Source organism: Phycomyces blakesleeanus, assembly GCF_001638985.1.
Source record: "Phycomyces blakesleeanus NRRL 1555(-) unplaced genomic scaffold PHYBLscaffold_14, whole genome shotgun sequence".
In the NCBI taxonomy this organism is placed as follows: Eukaryota; Fungi; Mucoromycota; class Mucoromycetes; order Mucorales; family Phycomycetaceae; genus Phycomyces; species Phycomyces blakesleeanus.
In genome coordinates, this window is record NW_017265147.1 from 901,386 (window position 1) to 921,767 (window position 20,382).

At 35.1% G+C, this 20,382-nt stretch overlaps 6 protein-coding genes across 6 annotated transcripts; 4 read left to right on the forward strand and 2 right to left on the reverse strand.

Annotated features, from left to right (window-relative positions):
• Positions 1-235: 235 nt before the first annotated feature.
• On the forward strand, positions 236-1,592 carry PHYBLDRAFT_71276 (hypothetical protein; the record flags this gene model as incomplete). The annotated part of the gene is made up of 4 exons (XM_018442436.1): positions 236-379; positions 436-601; positions 697-718; positions 1,523-1,592. The coding sequence occupies 4 exons, from the start codon at positions 236-238 to the stop codon at positions 1,590-1,592; spliced, it is 402 nt and encodes a 133-aa protein (XP_018290177.1).
• Positions 1,593-2,777: 1,185 nt separating this feature from the next.
• Positions 2,778-4,291, reverse strand: PHYBLDRAFT_113898 (hypothetical protein; the record flags this gene model as incomplete). Its single annotated transcript, XM_018428361.1, has 7 exons — positions 2,778-2,873; positions 2,951-3,109; positions 3,181-3,276; positions 3,402-3,475; positions 3,648-3,756; positions 3,843-3,907; positions 4,111-4,291. Coding segments are annotated over 7 exons (780 nt in total), but the record flags the coding sequence as incomplete, so codon positions are not given.
• A 1,178-nt stretch (positions 4,292-5,469) lies between these two features.
• PHYBLDRAFT_34050 (hypothetical protein) lies at positions 5,470-6,936 on the reverse strand. The gene is made up of 7 exons (XM_018440024.1): positions 6,841-6,936; positions 6,722-6,741; positions 6,552-6,642; positions 6,294-6,433; positions 6,052-6,130; positions 5,799-5,950; positions 5,470-5,666 (listed from the first exon to the last, which is right to left on the reverse strand). Exons 1-7 carry the CDS (start codon positions 6,875-6,877, stop codon positions 5,607-5,609), a joined length of 579 nt encoding a protein of 192 aa, XP_018290179.1. The 5' UTR covers positions 6,878-6,936; the 3' UTR covers positions 5,470-5,606.
• A 2,683-nt stretch (positions 6,937-9,619) lies between these two features.
• On the forward strand, positions 9,620-10,902 carry PHYBLDRAFT_25451 (hypothetical protein; the record flags this gene model as incomplete). Its single annotated transcript, XM_018439870.1, has 5 exons — positions 9,620-9,818; positions 10,055-10,249; positions 10,350-10,439; positions 10,493-10,585; positions 10,676-10,902. The coding sequence occupies 5 exons, from the start codon at positions 9,620-9,622 to the stop codon at positions 10,900-10,902; spliced, it is 804 nt and encodes a 267-aa protein (XP_018290180.1).
• Positions 10,903-12,174: 1,272 nt separating this feature from the next.
• Positions 12,175-17,394, forward strand: PHYBLDRAFT_41846 (hypothetical protein; the record flags this gene model as incomplete). The annotated part of the gene is made up of 13 exons (XM_018440168.1): positions 12,175-12,357; positions 12,439-12,537; positions 12,703-12,908; positions 13,081-13,371; positions 13,494-13,611; positions 13,788-13,903; positions 14,070-14,550; positions 14,726-15,379; positions 15,499-15,909; positions 16,074-16,307; positions 16,407-16,549; positions 16,656-16,871; positions 17,016-17,394. The coding sequence occupies 13 exons, from the start codon at positions 12,175-12,177 to the stop codon at positions 17,242-17,244; spliced, it is 3,381 nt and encodes a 1,126-aa protein (XP_018290181.1). The 3' UTR covers positions 17,245-17,394.
• Positions 17,395-17,718: 324 nt separating this feature from the next.
• PHYBLDRAFT_159252 (hypothetical protein) lies at positions 17,719-18,769 on the forward strand. The gene is made up of 3 exons (XM_018433951.1): positions 17,719-17,856; positions 17,926-18,184; positions 18,328-18,769. The coding sequence occupies exons 1-3, from the start codon at positions 17,778-17,780 to the stop codon at positions 18,677-18,679; spliced, it is 690 nt and encodes a 229-aa protein (XP_018290182.1). The 5' UTR covers positions 17,719-17,777; the 3' UTR covers positions 18,680-18,769.
• Positions 18,770-20,382: the final 1,613 nt, after the last annotated feature.

Consider the following 20,382-nt stretch of genomic DNA (forward strand, 5'->3'; position numbering starts at 1 on the left):
AATTACCCCAACATCCTTAACCATGGGTTTACAAAGTATAACAAAGAAAGAAGAAGAGACGTTGTATAGCAAACAGGCAGAATCCTGAAAGTACACACCAACCTGTCCAACCAAGGTAATAAGTCAATTACTTATTGTTTGTATTCCATTTCACTTATAATAGTTTAAAATATTACATAAACTCTCACCGACATGACTTTAGAGCCAGAGATGTTTCTAAAATCCCCTTTTGTCTATGGAGATAGGCTTACAAACAAACCAAGTATCAGATTTCGCAGTGTACGGCATGGAGTATCCAAAAAAAAATTACAAGCATCTTATAAAACAAAAGATCGGAGAATTGTACATTTTAGACATCAATGCATTTAATATGTCAAAGGTACATGCACTTTTTCTTTGAAGTTTTGTTCTTTATATGCAATATTGATTGTGTAGGTTTGCGACTTCTGTAATAGCAAATACTTCAGATATTTCCAAGATGCCAGCGGTAGACCCAACCATCCAATATTAGCTTGCAACAACTGTATTTTTTTTTGTAATAGGGATGTCATGGCGGCAAAAAACATGTTCTATATTGTGCAGGAAATTTGGGGTGGCAACGGTAGGCCAGAAATCTTCAATCCTCAACCAAGACCAACAACAGCAACAACAACAACAAAGCACCACAATTAACGTGATTGTTCCTCACTCCGGTAGGCGAACTTAAAGATGCTTACAGGTAAAGAACATTCTAGTCATCTTTACCTTGTCTCAACCAAATCCCCTTTTTATCCCAAATTTTATTCTTTTGTGTCACAATTCTCTTTTCGTTTGTCCAAAAAAGGTAAGCAAGTTGTCTAAAAATTAATTTTCATTCGTCCAAAAAAAAATAACATCGTCTAAATCTCAAGTAGAAACACTGTACATGCCCAATGATAACTTGATATATATTGATCTAAAATTGGAATTACCTCTTGAACCTATATTGTGCTACTTGATCCATGCTACATTTATTATTTCCTATTTATTTCTATACGTGGGTTTATATATCTATATATCTATATATCTATATATCTATATATCTATGTATCTATGTATCTATATATACGATGTGTGTTATGTGGGTCCATGATCTTGATTAACTTATCTGATCTTGAAAATATAAAAATGTGGGTGGAATTAATCCATTTTCTGAACCACCTGATATATATATATATATTAGACTTTGAGTGTGATTTGTGGGTAGACCATTATAAATTATTAGAATGTTCGTTCCAAAGAAATAATAATAGTAATAGATGAATTTCTATATACTATGTGAGATTAGATACTTAAGGATAGTACTAGAATCTAAGTACTTTTTGGTTTTTATTGAATTAACTATAGCGTATCTTTAGTTATATCTTTTTTAAGGTCGCCCTCTTTGTCTGTTTGGGCTTAGTGTAGTATTATAATTCATAGATTTTTAATTTTTGATCATATATTATTGACTTTCCAGAACTTATTTATCTTAAATTCATATTACTGTGAATGAATCTTTCAGTGCGATTCACCGCGTATTTCAATTTGTCTATTTTGCCTATACCATAAAGACCGGTACTCTTCCTTCTTAATTCCCAATATAAGATATGTCAGTGATAGTAAATAGACAATACGCTTTGTTGGATATAATACAATTCCTTGATAGTTTAAATTTTGATATTCTATATATATATGTACAACTGAAATTTCCATAGAAACCTCCAGATTTAATCAGAATTGATAGTAGTTTTTAAACACTTTAAAGTAAAGTAGTATACCCTACATATTTTGAATTATTTCGGGTTCGCTTGTTGTTACAAGCAGAGTATACTGGAAACTAAAATCAACCAACCAGGCGACAGATTAATTAATTAATTAATTAATTAGCCTACAAAATTGTATGTGGTTTTGAACAACAAACCATCTTTGTAAAGGATATAAAAAAATCTGTGATGATAATTGACAAGATTAATTAGAGCTACACAAGAAAAATAAGGTTAAATTTTGAAACCTTAAGGCCGATGCTTTTCATGATATTATGTTTTGATCCAGTATTATTATAGCATCACACTCTGGAACTTAAGTCATTTATATATACTCAAAAGATTGTATTGCATTTTAGGTATTTCATATTATAGAATATATAGGGTACTTCATTTTTACTTTTGATTTATTCTTTTAAATGAGCCTCTAGTAATCAGCCTGATAAAAGCACGTACATTGATCCATTCATATATCATATATTGAAATCTAAAGACATGTATATTGGTTAGCCCAAAAAGTAGATTCACTCGCCCCTCTTCAATAGAATATATAAAAATAAATATTTTTACGAAAAACTCCACCAACCAAGAAAGTAAGACAAACATCCCGTTTGTCAATATGAAAAGGTTATTTACCTTGTGCTTTTTCCCGCTCAAAAAAAGCAACATTTCATCTCTTCACGTGTGCAACTCGTTTATTTGGAACAGAAGCGGTTTTTGTATAATTTTATTTATTTGTTAGATTTTATTCTTAAGTCCCGGGGATCAGACCAACTAATTAATATACTGGTTGTACTCTTTACATTCCTTTCTTTCTCTCTTATATAAATATCTATATACGTACAGAGTAGAACGAGGGAGAAAAATGCAAAGAAATAGTGTATTGAGGTAATAATATGAAAAAAATACAAAAGAGGGAGACAAGGGAGATATATATATATATATGTGTGTGTGTGTGAGTGTGTGTGTGTAGAGCTGTAAAAAAAAAATAGATAAAGATAATAATCAAGCTGTTCAATCAATACCAGCATGATCAAAAGCAAACCACCAGATCAGGATACCTGCTACAATTAAAATAATAATAGCAATTGCAAAGCAGCACCATTTTTTCTATATTCCACAAATATATATATATATAGTCAGATCGAAGTTTATATTCTCTAGTGTGGCTGAGGTCTTTTACTTACAGAACGTGTACTTTTGGCACTAACAATGGCCCTGTCAATGTCCTTGTTTCCCTGTTCCAGGTCCATCATTACGGCTTCAGAGTGCATCTCAACCTCCTTTAGTGTCTCTCCTTGTTGCTCCACCATCATTTGCATGTCCATGAACAATTGATGAAGTTGCTACACATCACATTAAATTATAGAATTCAATTACTACTACTTAAATAATAACATAATATAAGTATATTTACCAGGATCGTCTTTTCAATCTTTTTAATGTCATCGTGTCGTGTCTGGACTTCATTCAGAACTGCTCGGGCTTGGCCTGATCGGTTGGCTTGCATAAGCTAAATAAAAATAGCTCAAGTTAAAAACACGCAAATCAATTCATTCTCCCTCCTCTTATACTTCTTCTATTACTTCTTCTACTTCAAACGAACAGATAAATATAAGAATATTTTTCCATACTTACAGATTGAGCAAAAATCTGCGTCTCGTCAGAATCCAACGCCTTTTCAATCTCATCCGAAGTTGCCTCTGGCTTAACTATATTTTTTTTTAAAAAAATTTACAGAAATAAAATAAGATAAAAACAGACACTTGGAGGATTAAAAGTCCTTGTCATGGTTACAAAATAACTAGAGGTAAATTTCACACACAAAAACAAAAAAAAAGAAAGAAAGAAATATAGAGAGAAGGGAGGCCTCGTGTTATTTACCAATACGGATCTGTCTCTCGACACGCTGTCTATATTTTTGCTGATACGTCCGTTCAATGTCTTGGTATCGCTGAATTGTTTCAATGAAACGCTTCTTTAATGCCGAAAGCTAATAATGATAATAAAATGTGAACAATGCGTTATTGAATCTATAAAGAAAGAAAAAGGTAGACCCGCCATTATAATTCATTTTACCTGTGTTTTACGCATAGGGAGATCACCAGTGCTGGCTGGTATCCTTGCATTGCTCAATTCAATAGCTATACAATTCAATACAATTCGATACAATTCAATACAATACAATTCAACGCAATACAATCAATTAATTAATCAATTAATTAAATGTTCCTATTACTATTATGGCCATGATTATATATTTAACCAGAATTTCGGAACAAGTAAAAAAAAAAGAAAACTCTTGGCTGGCTATATTTCTTCTCAAACATAATATAATATAGTTTACCTTTTATTCGCAGTTTGGCTTCATTATTCAATTTTGCTGTCTGAGTTGATAGCTGCTCCAGGCGGCGAGTGTTCTCAGACATTTGTTCTTCACTGATATTAACAAGTGTTGCACCGTGCATCTCTTCAATATCAGTAATGTTTTGGTTGATACGTTTGGTCAAATCCTTGACTTCTTCGACCTATAATGCATATAAGCAATTATACATATTTATTTAATAAACAAAAGGTTCAATTATAAGAACATATAAATTTTATGTATATATGTTGGTTCTTTATTGTGACCAAATAATTACAATTAACTCTAATTTATCTATACAAGTTACTATACCTCTAAAAAGAATACTTCGGTCGAAACAGGCCCATTTGGGTCAAGGGCGGTAGGGGCAGTAGTTGGCTGGCGTTGTTGCATTTCATACTGGTCATTGGTGTTCGCGTAACGATCACCTCTGGATGAGTTGTTGTAAGTAGCAGAAGGAGGGGCGGGAGGACGGTAAGAGGTTTCGTCTTCGTAACGTTGTGTGCGTTGAGTTGCTGGTGGGGCACGATAAGAAGGCATGGGAGGGGCGTCATACTCATCACTAAAGTAATAATAGCAAAGGTTAAGAGGGTCTTTATGTACTAAAAGGATATTCTAATGCGGTCGTATATGTCTATGTACCTTAGGCGACTACAAAAATAAAATAAAATAAAATAAAATAAAATAAAATAAAATAAAGAATGGTTAATTAAACGAGTCTTAAGTTGCCTTTTATATATATATAAAATATGGTTGAAACTTACTCATAGCGTTTCTCGTTACTACTTGGACCCTAACAATATACAAGATGTTGGTTGATGATGACATGCTTTGTGTCTATTTATTATTTACTCTTAGTTCCGCTAGTCTGTCTCGGCTCATTGTGAATCGAGATTGGGACATTGTTAAACGAGTGGAAGTGGATTTAAGCGAAAGGAATGTGAAATGGGTGTTGGGATGTGTGTATGTGTGCGGAAGGGGAGAGGAGGGGTTTAGAGACGGACTGTAGAGAAGAGAGAGAGAAGAGGGAGAGAGAGAAGTTCTTGTTAGGCTCCGTCTGTCTTTTTTAGCCTTTTCATCCTTTTGTTTTTTCTTGTGTTGCATTAAGATTGAGCCCGCTCTAGGGTAGGACAACGCAAATTGAATAACTTTGATCTGTCCACTTCTACAAAGGAGTCCCGTTTCACACGACTTGACTAGCATATTTCGGTAAATAGCAATGTGCCCAGTCATTTCCCCTCTTCTCTCTTACTAGACAAGTCAAATCCAATTGACCCAGAAGATATAAATAATATGCATACATAGTTCCATTATCTTGTCGACCAAAACGACCACCAGTTTACTTGACCAAGAATATATATACACACACATATATATATATATATAGATTTACTATATTATTTATCATTTTCATACTTGAAAATAAAATAAAATAAAACATACACGCACACTTTCTTTTAATACAAGTTACAAGCAACTTAAGGGGGTGTCGCCTTCTTCTTCTTCTCTTCGACAATGTCGATATTATCTTCAGGCACCTACAGAAAACAATTATAGAGTGATATCAAGTAAATAAACACAATATAATAAAAGCCAATGAATTTTTTATTCACACAAAGCCGTCTATTGTAGTTTTTGTTTTTGTTTTTAAAGCGTTTTTGAAGACTTACATGAGGCCAGTTTGCAAGGATCAAGTCATTCAACTCCTCAGAGAAATCACCTTGGACAACGATCTCATCCTGTCCCTGGTTATTTTTTGCAACAGATGATCCACATGCGAATTTGTTGGCAAACATCTTTGCCGCTTTCTTCATGTCCACACCTTGAAAGAAAGTAAGAATTCACAGTTAAGATATCAATAGAAATTAAGAATATATTATACTAGTTCTTCAAGACCAGCCAATAAAATATAAAAATGTTTACCAAATACATCCAAGCCGTAAATGGTAGTAACGCACTTTCGCTTTGTACGCTCTACACGCTTAATTGTAACGCGGGAAGACTAAATTGAATAAACACACATATAAGTAAGTTGACAGCTTTGTCATTACCACCACACACACGCAATATTCAATATCCCTCTTTTTAATCTTTTATTTACTTTTTTTTCATTAAGAATTAATAACCAAAAACCTCCAAAAGAAAAGAAAAAGAAATAGCCTCACCATCTTCTTCTTATTCTCGCGTTCAAGCTTAGCCTCGAGCTTGGCTGATTTGTCCTTTACAAAGGTGCGATCAGGCTTACCATCAGCAGTTGTAGCTCCGGGTTCTTCGAGTGCGACATTCTCTACACCCTTTGTGATTGCTAATATACATGAGCGGTTTTTTTTTTGGTTCGGTTGCATTTTTTAGTTTAGATTTTTTGATATATCTCGCTATATACATATATATCGTAACGCGTTCATAGTCTGGAGATAGCTTGCCTTCGACATTGTAAAGTGAAACGTAGACGTCTTCGTGATTATCTTTAAGCCATTCTTTGCACTTTTCTTGGGTACCGCTGAATTCACAGTACTAGATTTAAGGATGAGAATGTAGTAGCTTCACATGTATGTATATACATGTTTTATATACAAATAAATCAATAATGTACCTCTGGGGGCATTGTGCAGACTACGCGTAGAGATGATTAAGACAAGTTGTACTTTTTTTATATATATATATATTCACATGCAATCATTCTTTCTAAGAAAGAAATGTGTCTCTACTCACTGCCACAATACAGGACTTTTACTTCTTCCAAGGCCATGACGATATAATGCTATAAAATAATGCAAAAGAAATAGGACCAAAAATAAAAATAAAGGGAATAAAGGCGGTTTTTTCTTTTTTCTCTTTTCTTTACTTTGTGCGATTGTTAAAATTCGTTTTCCTTCAAGCTTAAATCAGCAGTCATGAAATATTACACGCCAGCTTTATTTATATTTATATATATAAATTAGGCTTGGAAAGTAAAACGACTAGCAAAAAAAAAAGCAGAAAACTAAAGGCAAAATATACAATGTATACTAGCAATAGAAGAAGTCCTTTGAAGAGTATGAATAAAGAACTAAATAATCAATTCCCAACAATAGCAGTAAATAAATAAGTAAAATGTATACATGTATATATCATATAATATCCATATGTGTATGGGTCTGTGTGTGTGTGTTTTTTTTTAATTACTTCTTTTTAAGTCCAAATTGGAATCCTCCTGCTCGCTTTTGGGGAAGGCCAAACGACATTTTAATTGCCTCTTTTTTGACGTTTGGGATGTCAGCAGCAGGCACAGAATAAGGTACTGGTGCTGTTGAAATAGAAGAAGAAGAAGAGGTAGGAATGGGAGGAGTAGAAGTAGAAGGAGGGGGTGGAGGGGGAGGAGTCATGGCTTTTGGAGGTGCGGCTGGAACAGATCTCTGGATTGGTACAGTAGGTTGAGGTTGAACAGTGGCCCAACCACCTCTTCCGGCTGATGTGTTTGTATGAACTGGTTTAGCTGATGGAGGTGCGGGTGTAAGTGTAGGTGGAGGTGGAGGTGGTGCTGCTTCTCCTGATCTCTTTAGCATTGCTTCATGCATTCTCTTCAACTCTCTCTCCTCGCGCTTCCTCTCTCGTTCTCGCTTTCTTTCTTTTTCAGACAAGGCAGCATCTGTATTCTTTGCCGACTCTTTCATGTCCTTGAATCTCTAAAAAGAAGCACACATATACATAAAACAATTAGATAATGCTAGCTATAATCATGTCATGTACTCAATGTACCTTTAAAAATATATAATAATATTTACCTTTTTATGGTGGTGATCATAACTCTGTAAATGCTGTTCATATTCACTGATTTTGCTGTACTGCTTATCACACAACTCACAATAAAATGCTCGTTTGACTTCCTTTAATTCGCGTACAATTGCTTCCTTTTGAACAACCTTGTTTTCTCTCCAATTTTTCTCCTCTTCTGTTTCCTCCAATTGTTTCTCACTATCGAGAGCCTTTCGACGTGCTGTTGACGACACGTGGTAGGATTCTTCTTCGCCGGCCTTACCAACACCAAGCGAGTCGAGTTTGATCTCGATTGAAATAGGATCGATACGACCTAAAACGAGTGTAGATAATTAGTATATAGTATGTATTTTATTTGTGAGCATATAAGTATGTCTGCAGAGCTATCATCATTATTTACAGCTATTATATTACGTTACCTTGACCCTGAGTACCAAGACCTTCACCAACTTTCCATCCCATTTTTTGCAAGAGTAAATAGCCTCGATTGGTACTTGGAATTGGTTCGAGCATTGTGGCTTGCATGTTGGCTTCAAAGTTCATGTAGCCTGTGGGCTGTGCATTGCGTGGAAGCGAAAACGAAGGCTCTTCGGCAAAGTCAAGACTGTCTTGGCTGCCATCGGATGTGTAGCCTGTCGTCATCTTTTTGGATTCAAGGACAAAAAAAAGGAAAGGGTAGACAGGGAATTGGGAAAATTAGGACGAACATTGTAATACCTTTAAGATATTTATTTTTCTTCTTCTTCTATGAATATATAAGTATGAATGTATATATGTATATATTGTTGGATTACAAATATATATATATATATATAAAAGAATGCAAGATTGAAAGATAAACACAATTCTCTAAACCTCTCGCTCTCTCTTTATAACTTTCTATTTTTTTACGGTCGGACACTTAAATAACATCTTTCGGTGGTGTAAATATCGATATTTGCATTTTTACATCCATCGATATCTCCATGAATATTGGTCTGTTGCTAGTCAAACAAGCACTGACCAAAGTTGTGTTACTTTTTGCACAACTTTACTTAATAGAGCAAAAACAAAAATTTCATTTTTTTTTCAAATACTGCTCTGAGGAAAAAGTGGGTATTAAAACTGGACTTTTTGGTGCAAATAGCCATTTTTTATTAATAAATGGTTTTTTAAGAATGAAAAAATATGATGTTTTGATCAATACTTGAGTAATCAATGTCAAACTACTTTTATGTGGTGGATCTTTTTGTGCCTCACCAGGTTACTTATATTTATAGGAAAGAGTTTCATAATAGATTTGGATGTATAGCAGGTTTTTTGTATTTAATTTGTCCATTTTGATCAAAATGATCCTTTTCTTTTTATACATATTTATAAAGCGCTTCATTATAACGCTCGATATAGATATAGTAATATGATTTTTGGTTGTATCAATATTAGCACAATATCAAGACCTAACTATATGTACATTTACAATCTCTCTTTTATTCAAATAAATTATCAAGATACTGTGATCTACTTGAAGATGTATTCGACTTGATTCCCTCCCTTAAATCCCTAATTGATAAATCATCGTTCAAAAAGAAAATAATATTTAATATAAAAAAATACGGGCCTTGAATACAAACCCACATATATAGACACACAGTATGAGTGTGTTGTGGTTTGAATAACATTCGTGACTCTAATCCTTATTTCCATTGTTATTGTTATCATCTTATTTGTTTGTCATTTCCAAAGAAAGAGAGAGAAGATGAGCTTGTTACAAAAGACTGCTATTATTACTGGAGCAACGCGTGGTATTGGTTTTGGGATTGCAAATGCAATGGCCAAACAGGGTGCTCAGACGATTCTGATCGGTCAAGATCCTGAACGTGTCAAGGCAGTGGAATCGTATTTCCAAAAAATATATGGCGACCATCACCAAGGCGTTGTGTTGGATGTTTCTGACAGTCAGGCCATTGAAACTACTCTCAAAGTATAGACACAAATAGATACATTTACATATATGTATATTATAGAGATGTATACTTAGCTTGAGTTTATTTTTAGGACCTATTGAAACACTCTCCAGCCCAATACTTGGTAAATGCTGCAGGTAAATAGTATATTATTTAAAGGAAAGAAATAAATATATATATATATATATAATTGCTTTATAGCTACACAAAAGAACGAGTAATAAGAGTCGAGGCACCTTCCTTTTTGTGTATTCTAAAAAGGAGTTTTATGAATATTAAAATATATAATAAAGGCATTGCACGAGATGGACTTTTGATTCAGCTCAAAAGAGAAGATCTAGAGGATACGATCAATACCAATTTATTGGGTACTATTCATATGTGTCGTCTTGTTGCAAAGTCAATGATACGCAAGCGACAAGGTAAGAATATTAATAATCAATCGTTTGTATGTAAAATACAACACAATTTTAAAATAATTTACTATATGTATATATATATTTGTATGTATAATGAGGAAAGGTGGCTGCATTATCAATCTGTCAAGTGTGGTTGGCATCGATGGCAATGTAGGACAGAGTTCCTATAGTGCGTCCAAGGCTGGAATTATCGGTACACACCATTTCATTTGGAATCACCCACAATTACTTATTTGGGTTTCACAGGATTCACTCGTTCGCTTGCAAAGGAACTTGGACCTCTTCGCATTCGAGTAAATGCAATTGCACCTGGATTCATTGAAACTGACATGACAGCAGGTAACAAGTAAAAAGCTTTTTGTTTAATAATATATTGTTACAGTATTTACTTAAAAGAAGAAGAACTTTTCTAATACACAGTTGTTTAAGATCTTTTAGCGGCTACAGAAAAGAAACAGGCTCTATTGGATTCTATTCCTTTACGTAAATTGGGTACTGTAGAGGATGTTGCCGAGGCTGCAATGTTTCTAGCCAAATCAAACTATGTTCATGGACAGGCAAGTGCTTTTGCTTTGATTTATTTCTTTCGAATGTCTTGGCTTTGCTTAGCAACTGAATACAAATATATCCATACTTTATATAATATATGTATATAACAAATGTATTAATTTTAGGTCCTTCGAGTGGATGGTGGTTTACACCTATGAGTTTTGTGTTGTAATTTTTTTAAAAAATTTATTCCCCGTCACTTACAACGGTGCTTTAATGAGATTGTGAGTCTGTGGGTATTGTGTATTGTGTATGATGTGTTTGTGTTTGTGTGTGTGTGGAAAATTAAATAAAAGCCAAAAATAATAATAATAAAAATAAAAAAAAGGAAAAAGGAAATAAAGCAGAAAGAATCCCCCTCTACTTCTTCTTCTTCTCCTTTTCTTCTTCTTCACACACAAAAACTAACCACCAAAATAAGACAATTTCCCTTTATTTTCTTTATTTTCCTTTCCTCTTGTACACTTCTTTCTTTGGAGTAATATCCACTGGTGTTGTCTTGATAATTTAAAAGCTAACATATAGACAATAGACAATAGATATATCACGCACGCATATACATAAATAAAATATATTAATAAAAATTAAACACCAAAAAAAAACAAGAAAAAAAAACAAAAAAAACAAAAGTATTCTTCTCTTGACATCATCTTCAACGTGGCTTCTTCAAACCCCACGAATCCATTTGGCGATGCCTCTGAGGCAACCAGTCCGACACAACAACATGTGTACGGAGGCGACGATGCGACCAACAATCCTTTCGCCAGCCCATCTCAGACTCATCAGCCTTCGTCCAACGGCGCCCCTTACCAATACTCTCCCTCAGACTACGGTACAGACCTGATTGATCTCCAGCACGGCCCACCTTCATCACATCCCAACCCTTCCTCTATCCCAACTGCTCCCTCGGCCACTGCAGCACCAGTACATTTTAGCAACACAAAACGTAATAATGAACCATTCCATGCTGATTCTGGTAATATCATCTATTAATTTACTAATGGCTTTTATATATCTATTTCTTTTATTTTTTTTAAAAAAATATACATATACATATTCTTATTCTTATTCTTCTTTGTTTGCTTATATGTGTATATATTTCTATAATTTCTGCTACTATTCTTATTATTGTCTTTGTAGCATCCTTATACGATGGAACGGAAGCATTCGACGACGATGATGACCTGCAGTTGTTGTCGCATCAAGGCCAAATTGCAGGCACACACACAAACTCTTCGAACCCTCCAGATCCTGGAATTCCTCTTCGGTCAGCTACGTCTCCTCGTCGAGAGCCTCCTGTCAGGACGCGTAGTCTGAAAGAACGGCTCAGTCAGGCTGTCAAGGGGATATTTAACCGGCCAAAGACAGCCTCGGGAACTATGGGTGAAGGAGGTGAACGGATCATTTACATCAACAATCCAGCCCTCAACGGCGCCCAACAATTCCTTCACAACCGGGTATTTACTGCAAAGTACACCGCCTTTTCTTTTCTTCCAAGGTTTCTTTACGAAGAGTTTTCAAAATATGCAAATGTGTTTTTTTTGTTTATTTCTGGTATTCAGGTAAATATATTGTATATATACATGGAGTGTTAATATTGAAAAGATTCTAACATGGTCTTTAAATCTTACTTGGGTTGATAGCAAATTCCTGGTATCTCCCCCACTTCAAGGTATACCACCCTTGTGCCGCTGGTCATTGTATTGACAATCACTGCAGTAAAAGAAGTTATTGAAGATTGGGTAGGTCTCTTTTGGTTTGTGTTTGGTTTGTGTTTGGTTATTGTTTCAAGTGTTGTTCTTGGTGTTACTATTGTTGTATAAAACCTAACCTTAATTGATTTTATGTTGTTGTTAAATGTTCTTTATAATCTACATATATAAACTTTTGTTCTTATCATACAATAGGGAGTTCATCGTTCGGATGCAGAATTGAATGCCAAATCTTGTCGGGTATTGGAGGGCACTCAGTTCGTAGACAAGTCTTGGCGTGACATCAAAGTGGGGGATGTTTTGCGCGTTGAAAGCGGAGAGAATTTCCCTGCGGACCTGATTCTTGTAAGCAGTTCAGAGCCAGAAGGACTGTGTTATATCGAGACAAGTAACCTGGATGGGTAAGCAAATTCAAACAACAGTATTAAGAGCGCACAAAGGAGAGGATATGGAAGATATGGAAGATATGGAAAATACAAAAGGGCAAAGAAAGAAAAGGACTTGCGGAGGGTTTACTACTAGTGATGTTTTTCTTATTAATTTTTGGTTAATCTCTTTGTGTATTACGCGCAGTGAAGTTAATTTGAAAATTAAACAAGCCTTACCCCAGACTGCTGGACGTCTAAATCCTATCGAAATGAGCCGTCTCCAGGGCGTAATAAAATCAGAACAGCCGAACAACAGACTTTACAACTATGATGGTGTAATGACAATATCTTCGGACAATGACACCGGAAAGCCACGCGATCATCCACTTGACCCAACCCAGCTTTTGCTACGCGGTGCTCAGCTGAGAAATACGTCTTGGGTATATGCAATTGTCGTGTTTACTGGTCATGAAACCAAATTAATGTTGAATTCGAGGTAAAGCTGATAAGAATGATATGTGAAATGTATATATATATATATACACATAGGTTATAGCGAGAGTTTAAACTAACCAACTAACAACCTAAATTTTCATCTTTTCTTTTTCTTTTAAACAGCAAAAAACCATCCAAAGTTTCAAATATTACACATATCACTAACCGAAACATTCTTTATCTGTTTGCAATCTTGGTTTTGATGAGTATTGGAGGTGCTATTGGTGGCATGGTCTTCACTGTATGTATATATAAATTAAAATGTTACAAACAAAGAAGAAGAAAAGGGAAATGCATCCTTTTGTTTTGTCTCTTGATCTCTCTGTTTTTTCTTCTGTAGTGGTGTATTCAATTATATGCCTAACTAACTAACTAAATAATTAAATAATTAAATAAATTACTTGTTTGATTTTGTAGATCAACAAAGGAGACTTGGTGAGCTACTTGCCACTAAATGAACAAAGCAGGGCAGAAGAGTTTGGATATGATATCTTGACTTTTTTGATTTTATTCAACAGTTTTATCCCGATTAGGTAAGGACAAGAGAAATAATGAACAATGAAAAAAAGGGGGGAGAGGAAAGGAACAGAATTATAGACAGCATATATACATAATTATATACAATCTCAGTCACAAACTCTTTTTCTATTTTATTTATTAAACTCTAAAATTTATACACATTATTTTTGCTCTTACTAGTTTGATGGTTACTATGGAAATTGTCAAGTTTATATTGTCATACTTGATTGAATCAGACTTGGATATGTACTACGAGCCAACCGACACTGCAGCGGTTGCACGCAGTAGTAGTTTGATTGAAGAGCTTGGTCAAGTCAAATATGTTTTCTCGGACAAGACTGGTACACTGACTTGCAATGAAATGCAATTCCGACAATCATCGATTGCCGGTCTGTCGTATGCTGATAAGGTCGAGGCCGATAAACAGGCCAGGGATGGCACAGACGATCCTACACTCCAATACAATTTTGACCAACTCCAAGAGCATCTCAAGACACATCCTACGGCCAACGTTATTAACGAATTCTTGATTCTCTTGGCGTGCTGCCACACTGTCATTCCAGAAGCACAAGAAGGCTCTGATGAGATTGAATATCAAGCATCGTCTCCAGATGAAGGTGCCTTGGTCAAAGGTGCCAGTATGCTTGGTTACAAATTTCATGTAAGGACATGCAAATAATAGATATATAGATATATGAGGTATATCTATTGATTGAAAGATAATTGGATAAGAGGTGTATTCGCTTTTTTTTCGTTGTTGTTGTTTTACACCTACAGTTAATATTTACCCACCAACCTACGGGTCGATATACCTTATTTATATATGTATTTTCTAGACACGTCGTCCAAACTCTATTACTTGCTCGATTCGTGGTCATGATATGGAATATCAAGTTCTGAATGTGTGTGAGTTTAATTCGACACGTAAACGTATGTCGGCAATTATTCGCGGTCCGGACGGAAAAATCAAGTTGTACTGCAAAGGTGCCGACACTGTTATTCTCGAACGTTTGGCAGACAACAACCCGTTTGTCGAGACCACCTTGGTCCATCTGGAAGACTACGCGTCCGAGGGTCTGCGAACCTTGTGTATTGCAATGCGCGAGATCCCTGAAGAAGAATACGCACGCTGGTCCCAGATTTACGATCGTGCTGCAACCACCCTTGTGGATCGTGCCGATGAACTTGATAAGGCGGCCGAGATGATCGAGCAGAATTTGTTTTTACTTGGTGCAACCGCAATTGAAGACAGACTCCAGGATGGCGTACCAGATACTATCTACACACTCCAGGAAGCCGGTATCAAGGTCTGGGTCCTTACGGGCGATCGACAGGAAACAGCTATCAATATTGGATACTCTTGCAAACTTCTCAATGAAGAAATGAGTTTGATTATCTGTAATGAAGACAATCACTGGGATACAAAGACATTTTTGGCTAAGAAACTGGAAGACATTCAAAAGCTGATGACTCGCGGGGAAGACGTTGAGGTAAGAAGAAGAAGAAAGGGTGCTGGTGGTGGTATGAGGATCAAGGCAAGTAAATCATACTATGCTTTTACTAATGCATTTCTTTATTACTTTAAACTCTACATTACAACTACAAATAGCCTTTAGCACTGGTTATCGATGGTCGCGCACTGACATTTGGGCTTGAAAAAGATATCGAAAAAATTCTATTTGATTTGGCTGTTCTGTGTAAAGCGGTTATCTGCTGCCGTGTATCTCCTCTTCAAAAGGCTCTGGTTGTCAAACTTGTTAAAAAGTATGACAAGGCAATTTTGCTTGCTATTGGTGATGGTGCCAATGACGTCTCTATGATCCAGGCGGCCCATGTTGGCGTGGGTATCAGTGGTGTTGAAGGCCTTCAGGCAGCACGTAGTGCAGATTTTGCTATTTCTCAATTCCGTTTCCTCAAGAAGCTCCTGCTGGTTCATGGTTCATGGGCTTACCAACGGTTGAGTAAAATGATCTTTTTCTATTTCTACAAAAACGTTACTTTGTACCTCACTCTGTTCTGGGTAAGTGATTTTAATAGATTGAGTAGCTTAAATGGGATGGGATGGGATGGGATAGGATAGGATGTGGGATAAATTGATTATTATAAATATTGGTATCAGAAGAAAAAAGGAAGATTTAGAGTTTTTCTAATATGGTTATAATTTTTTGGGAATACCTAATATAGTATGCATTCTACAATGGGTTCTCAGGATCAACTCTGTATGAGTCTTGGACTATGTCGTGTTTCAACGTCATCTTTACATTCCTTCCTCCCTTGGTTATTGGTGTCTTTGATCAGTTTGTTTCAGCCCGTATGTTGGACAAATATCCTCAAATGTACATGCTCGGCCAAATTAATGAGTTCTTTAATCAAAAGAAGTTCTGGGGATGGTTTTTGAATGCCTGTTATCATTCTCTGGTAAGCACTGGTCACCATTATGTACCATGTACTATGTATTAGTAGTAGTATAATTATAATAATTTTGCTAATCATTATGTCTATTTCTTGTGATTATAGCTCCTGTTCTTCCTTGGTATGGCTGCATTTAGAGATGAAGGTGTATTCAAGAACGGTTTGATGGGTGGTCAATGGTGGGCAGGCACAGCTGTTTTCACGGCCGTCCTTGGCTGTATTGTTTGGAAAGGTGCTCTGGTGACTGAGTAAGTAAATTGAGATAAAAAAGGAAATTTGATAGAAATGGAAATCCGGTTTTTTTTCTTTTTTTTTAGATTTCTGACAAATCAATGATTTATTGCTTTACTATAGTGTTTGGACAAAGTATACCTTCATTGCCATGTTCGGTTCAATGGTTATCTGGTTTATCTACCTTCCAGTAGTAGCGTATATTGGACCTGCAATTTCAGTTACAGTGTTTCCTGAATACTATGGCATGGTTCCCATGTTGTGGGGAAACCCTAATTTCTGGTTTTTCATTATCCTGGTACCATTCACTTGTAATTTGCGAGATTTCATATGGAAATAGTAAGTTTGTTATTTTTTTTAAAAAAAAAAAAAAGAAAATCATGGAAAACCTTGGTTGTTTTACTATTACCCTGATTTGAGTCATTGATCAAAAAAAAATCCGGGTGTTTTTTTTTTTCTACTTAAAAAAAATTATTTGTGTAGTGGAAAGCGTATGTACCGACCCATGCCCTATCATTTCGTTCAAGAGATCCAAAAATACAATTTACCCGATTATCGACCTCGAATGGATCGTTTCCGCCAGGCTGTCAATAAGGTCCGGCGGATACAGCGTTTGAAGAGAAACAGAGGATATGCATTTTCTCAGAACGACAGTGACCAAGCCAAGATCATTCGTGTTTACGATACTACACAGCAGAAGCCACTTGGTTAATCTTATTATCTTACTTCTATTATTATTCACCTACAACAAAGTTCCGCTTTTTTTTTCTATTTCTTGCTTTCTATTGTTTCCCTATCTTTTGTCTACATTTTGATTGGTAAATTAACATATATATATATATAAAATAATATAATATAAAATACCTAATTCTTGTTTTGTCACATAATATATATATATATATATGAATTTGCATATGTATCTATGTATCTATGTATGTATGTTTTTTATACAAAATGTCTGGGTACCCGTAAACTTCCGTGTTCAACCCTTTCTCCTCCACAACCCACGACTGTTACACAGTTTAGAAATGAACGATTTGTTTGTTAATCCAAAAAGGAAAAATAGTCAGACCATTTTTTATATTAATTATCCGCCACCGCAGATCTAAACTTCATATATATATATATAGCACTCAAATCCCATACCTTTTTTTATTATTATTATTTTATTCATTTATTTCATCTTCACTCTTCCCTCTCTTACCCTTGCTCTTCCTTTTATTTACTTCTTACATTACCCCAAGAATGCAGCACATTGATAACGACCAGCTCTACCAGGACAGTACATACCGCTTCGAGTATGTCTCCAAGTTCATGGACTTTGGTATGTGTAATCAATATGCTTTACCTGTCAACTTGTCCTAACCTTTTCTCCTTTGTTGTTATTTGATAGGCGAGGCTGATATCAAGGCCATTCAGGATGTTGCTGAGCTTGTCCGTCCCCTTGTTCCCGTTGTGGTCGATGCTGTCTACGCAAAGCTATTCGAGTTTGATGTCACCAAGAGATTTTTCTTACCCAAGAATGATGGCTTCGAAGGCGAATTACCTGCCACTTTGGAAGAACTCACATTGAACCACCCCCAGGTTAAGTTTCGTAAAGAATTCCTGGGCAAGTATCTTTACAAGATTCTCTCTGGTCCATATGATGAAAGGTAAATACAATTGGCATAAAGTGGATATATGTATGTGTGTGTGTGTATGTGTATGTGTACAATATGAGCGATAAAAAGGAGATGATGGATATTAAATGTATATTACTTTTTTTGTTTTTTATTCAACTCATTTATCTTTCTAGATTCATTCGTTATTTGGACTGGGTTGCCAAAATCCACACTGATACCCCCGAAAAGAAGTCAAAGATCAATGTTGATTATATTCACATCAACGCACTGATGGGTTTCGTAGAGACTGCTTTGGTCGGTGGACTTCTGTCCTTAAATTTGGACCGTCAGACTGAAGGAGCTGCCTTGGCCGCATTCAATAAGCTTTTATGGATCCAGAACGATTACTTTGCCAAGTACTACATCAAGCCCGAGAAGAAGGCTGTTGTAGCCAAGAGCTTCCCTGTAGACTTGACTATTCTGCCATTCGCCGTAGGTGCTTTGGCTGGCGCACTTGGTGTATGGCTTGGTCTCCAGCGCCAGTAGATATGTAATCCGGCTGTAAATATAATACAGACTTATTCAATTCCCCTCTGTTTTTTTCATTATAAATAAATATCTCTTCATATTATCATCTTTTTTAAAAGCATATACTTTTATACACATATAAGCAACATCATCAATCAATGAGAGACAGAGTGAATATAAAAGGAAAAGGATGTTTTTAAAGTCAAAAGATGAAGATTAGATCTAAATTGATGAAGTGGGGTTTACAAGGGTGATAATATTGAGTGAACGTTTGCCTATTTAAGCTATCAATAAGCGTGACAGAAAGAAATAAATAAACTAGAAATGGAAAATATACAGTAAAAATAATAATAATAATGTCCAGAACCTTACCTATCTGTGTGTATTGAAAAGAGAACCAGATCTCACTCTTATTATTATAATTTACAAGCAAAATTTGTACAACACTGGAAAATGGTTAGTGCTTTGTACAAACCTTTTATTGTAAAATAAAAGAGCAATTTATCTATGTATAAATGCAGTCCTGAGAATTTGATTACAAAAAAAAGCAAAGCACAAGAAAGATCATAATTATGAAATCCCACGAGCAAACTAACAAATCTTTTAACCTCCTCCCCGCATTTACACAATTTTTTCTTTAGATTGTGATACGAATACCAGGGCCATTATTATGTATTTAGAGCAATGGTATTGTACCAAAGTCTTGTGAATGTGGTTCTCCGAATATGCAAGTATCAGGGCTATAGCCTTATACCATTCTCTAGTAATTTTCTTATATAAGAGTAAGAGAAATTGATGTTCGCCAAATTTTAATGGAATGATTTCTTTTTCTTTTCTTTTGTACTACTTGAAAGACCCTGTAACACTACTGGAGTCGTGTCTGGGAACTGTCTTCTTTCGTTATTATATTATATTATATTATACTATTGTATATTATGTTACTGTATATCCGGAAATGATGCACTTTAATTAAAGTCAAACTTGCTATAAAAAGTTATTTCTTATTCTGCTGTTGTAGAGAGGCGTGCGTTAATATTGATAACTGGCTACCGTTTGGTTAATTCCATTAAATGAATCAACATATAGCTTTATATATCAGTATGAGTATTATGAAAAGAAGAAGAAGAATATGAATTGGTATTAATCATCAAATTGATAAACAGGGTGGTCAAAATCAACGTGTCACCGATCATTTATTGATTTATTGACTTTTATATCTTTAAAGTATGAGTGGCTTTAACCATACAAGACTATTTATTTTTACCAGTTTTTTTATTCTTTACAATTCGATGTAGCGATGCTTTCATAACCATCAAAACAATACAATCGGGTGTAATAGCCTTGAGTAAATTACAGCAAGTCAAAAAACCTCCAGTAGTTTAGTTTTGAGCTAAACTACCAGTACTCAGACTGATTATATATCTATACATATTAAACTATTAATTGAGCATATATCACATTAATCATTTGTAATTTTGATCAAAATGGATAAATTAAATACAAAAAATCTGCTATACATCCAAATCTATTAAGTAGTGCTTTCTTGTGTATATAAGTAATCTGGTGAGCCACAACAAGATCCACCACATAAAAGTAGTTTGACATTGATTACTCAAGTATTGATCAAAACATCATATTTTTTCACTCATAAAAAACCATTTACTAATAAAAATGGCTATTTGCACCAAAAAGTTCATTTTTAATACCCACTTTTTCCTCAG

Bases quoted from the DNA above. Each gene is read 5' to 3' on its own strand.
- PHYBLDRAFT_34050 (XM_018440024.1), bottom strand. From the start codon at position 6,877: ATGGCCTTGGAAGAAGTAAAAGTCCTGTATTGTGGCA. The intron at 5,951-6,051 runs GTAAACATTTTT...CTTTCTTTCAAG, and splicing joins TTACGGCTTGGATGTATTTG to GTGTGGACATGAAGAAAGCG. The intron at 5,667-5,798 runs GTAAGTCTTCAA...TGTTTTCTGTAG, and splicing joins TCCTTGCAAACTGGCCTCAT to GTGCCTGAAGATAATATCGA.
- PHYBLDRAFT_159252 (XM_018433951.1), top strand. From the start codon at position 17,778: ATGCAGCACATTGATAACGACCAGCTCTACCAGGACAGTACATACCGC. The intron at 17,857-17,925 runs GTATGTGTAATC...GTTATTTGATAG, and splicing joins CTCCAAGTTCATGGACTTTG to GCGAGGCTGATATCAAGGCC. The intron at 18,185-18,327 runs GTAAATACAATT...TTATCTTTCTAG, and splicing joins TCTGGTCCATATGATGAAAG to ATTCATTCGTTATTTGGACT.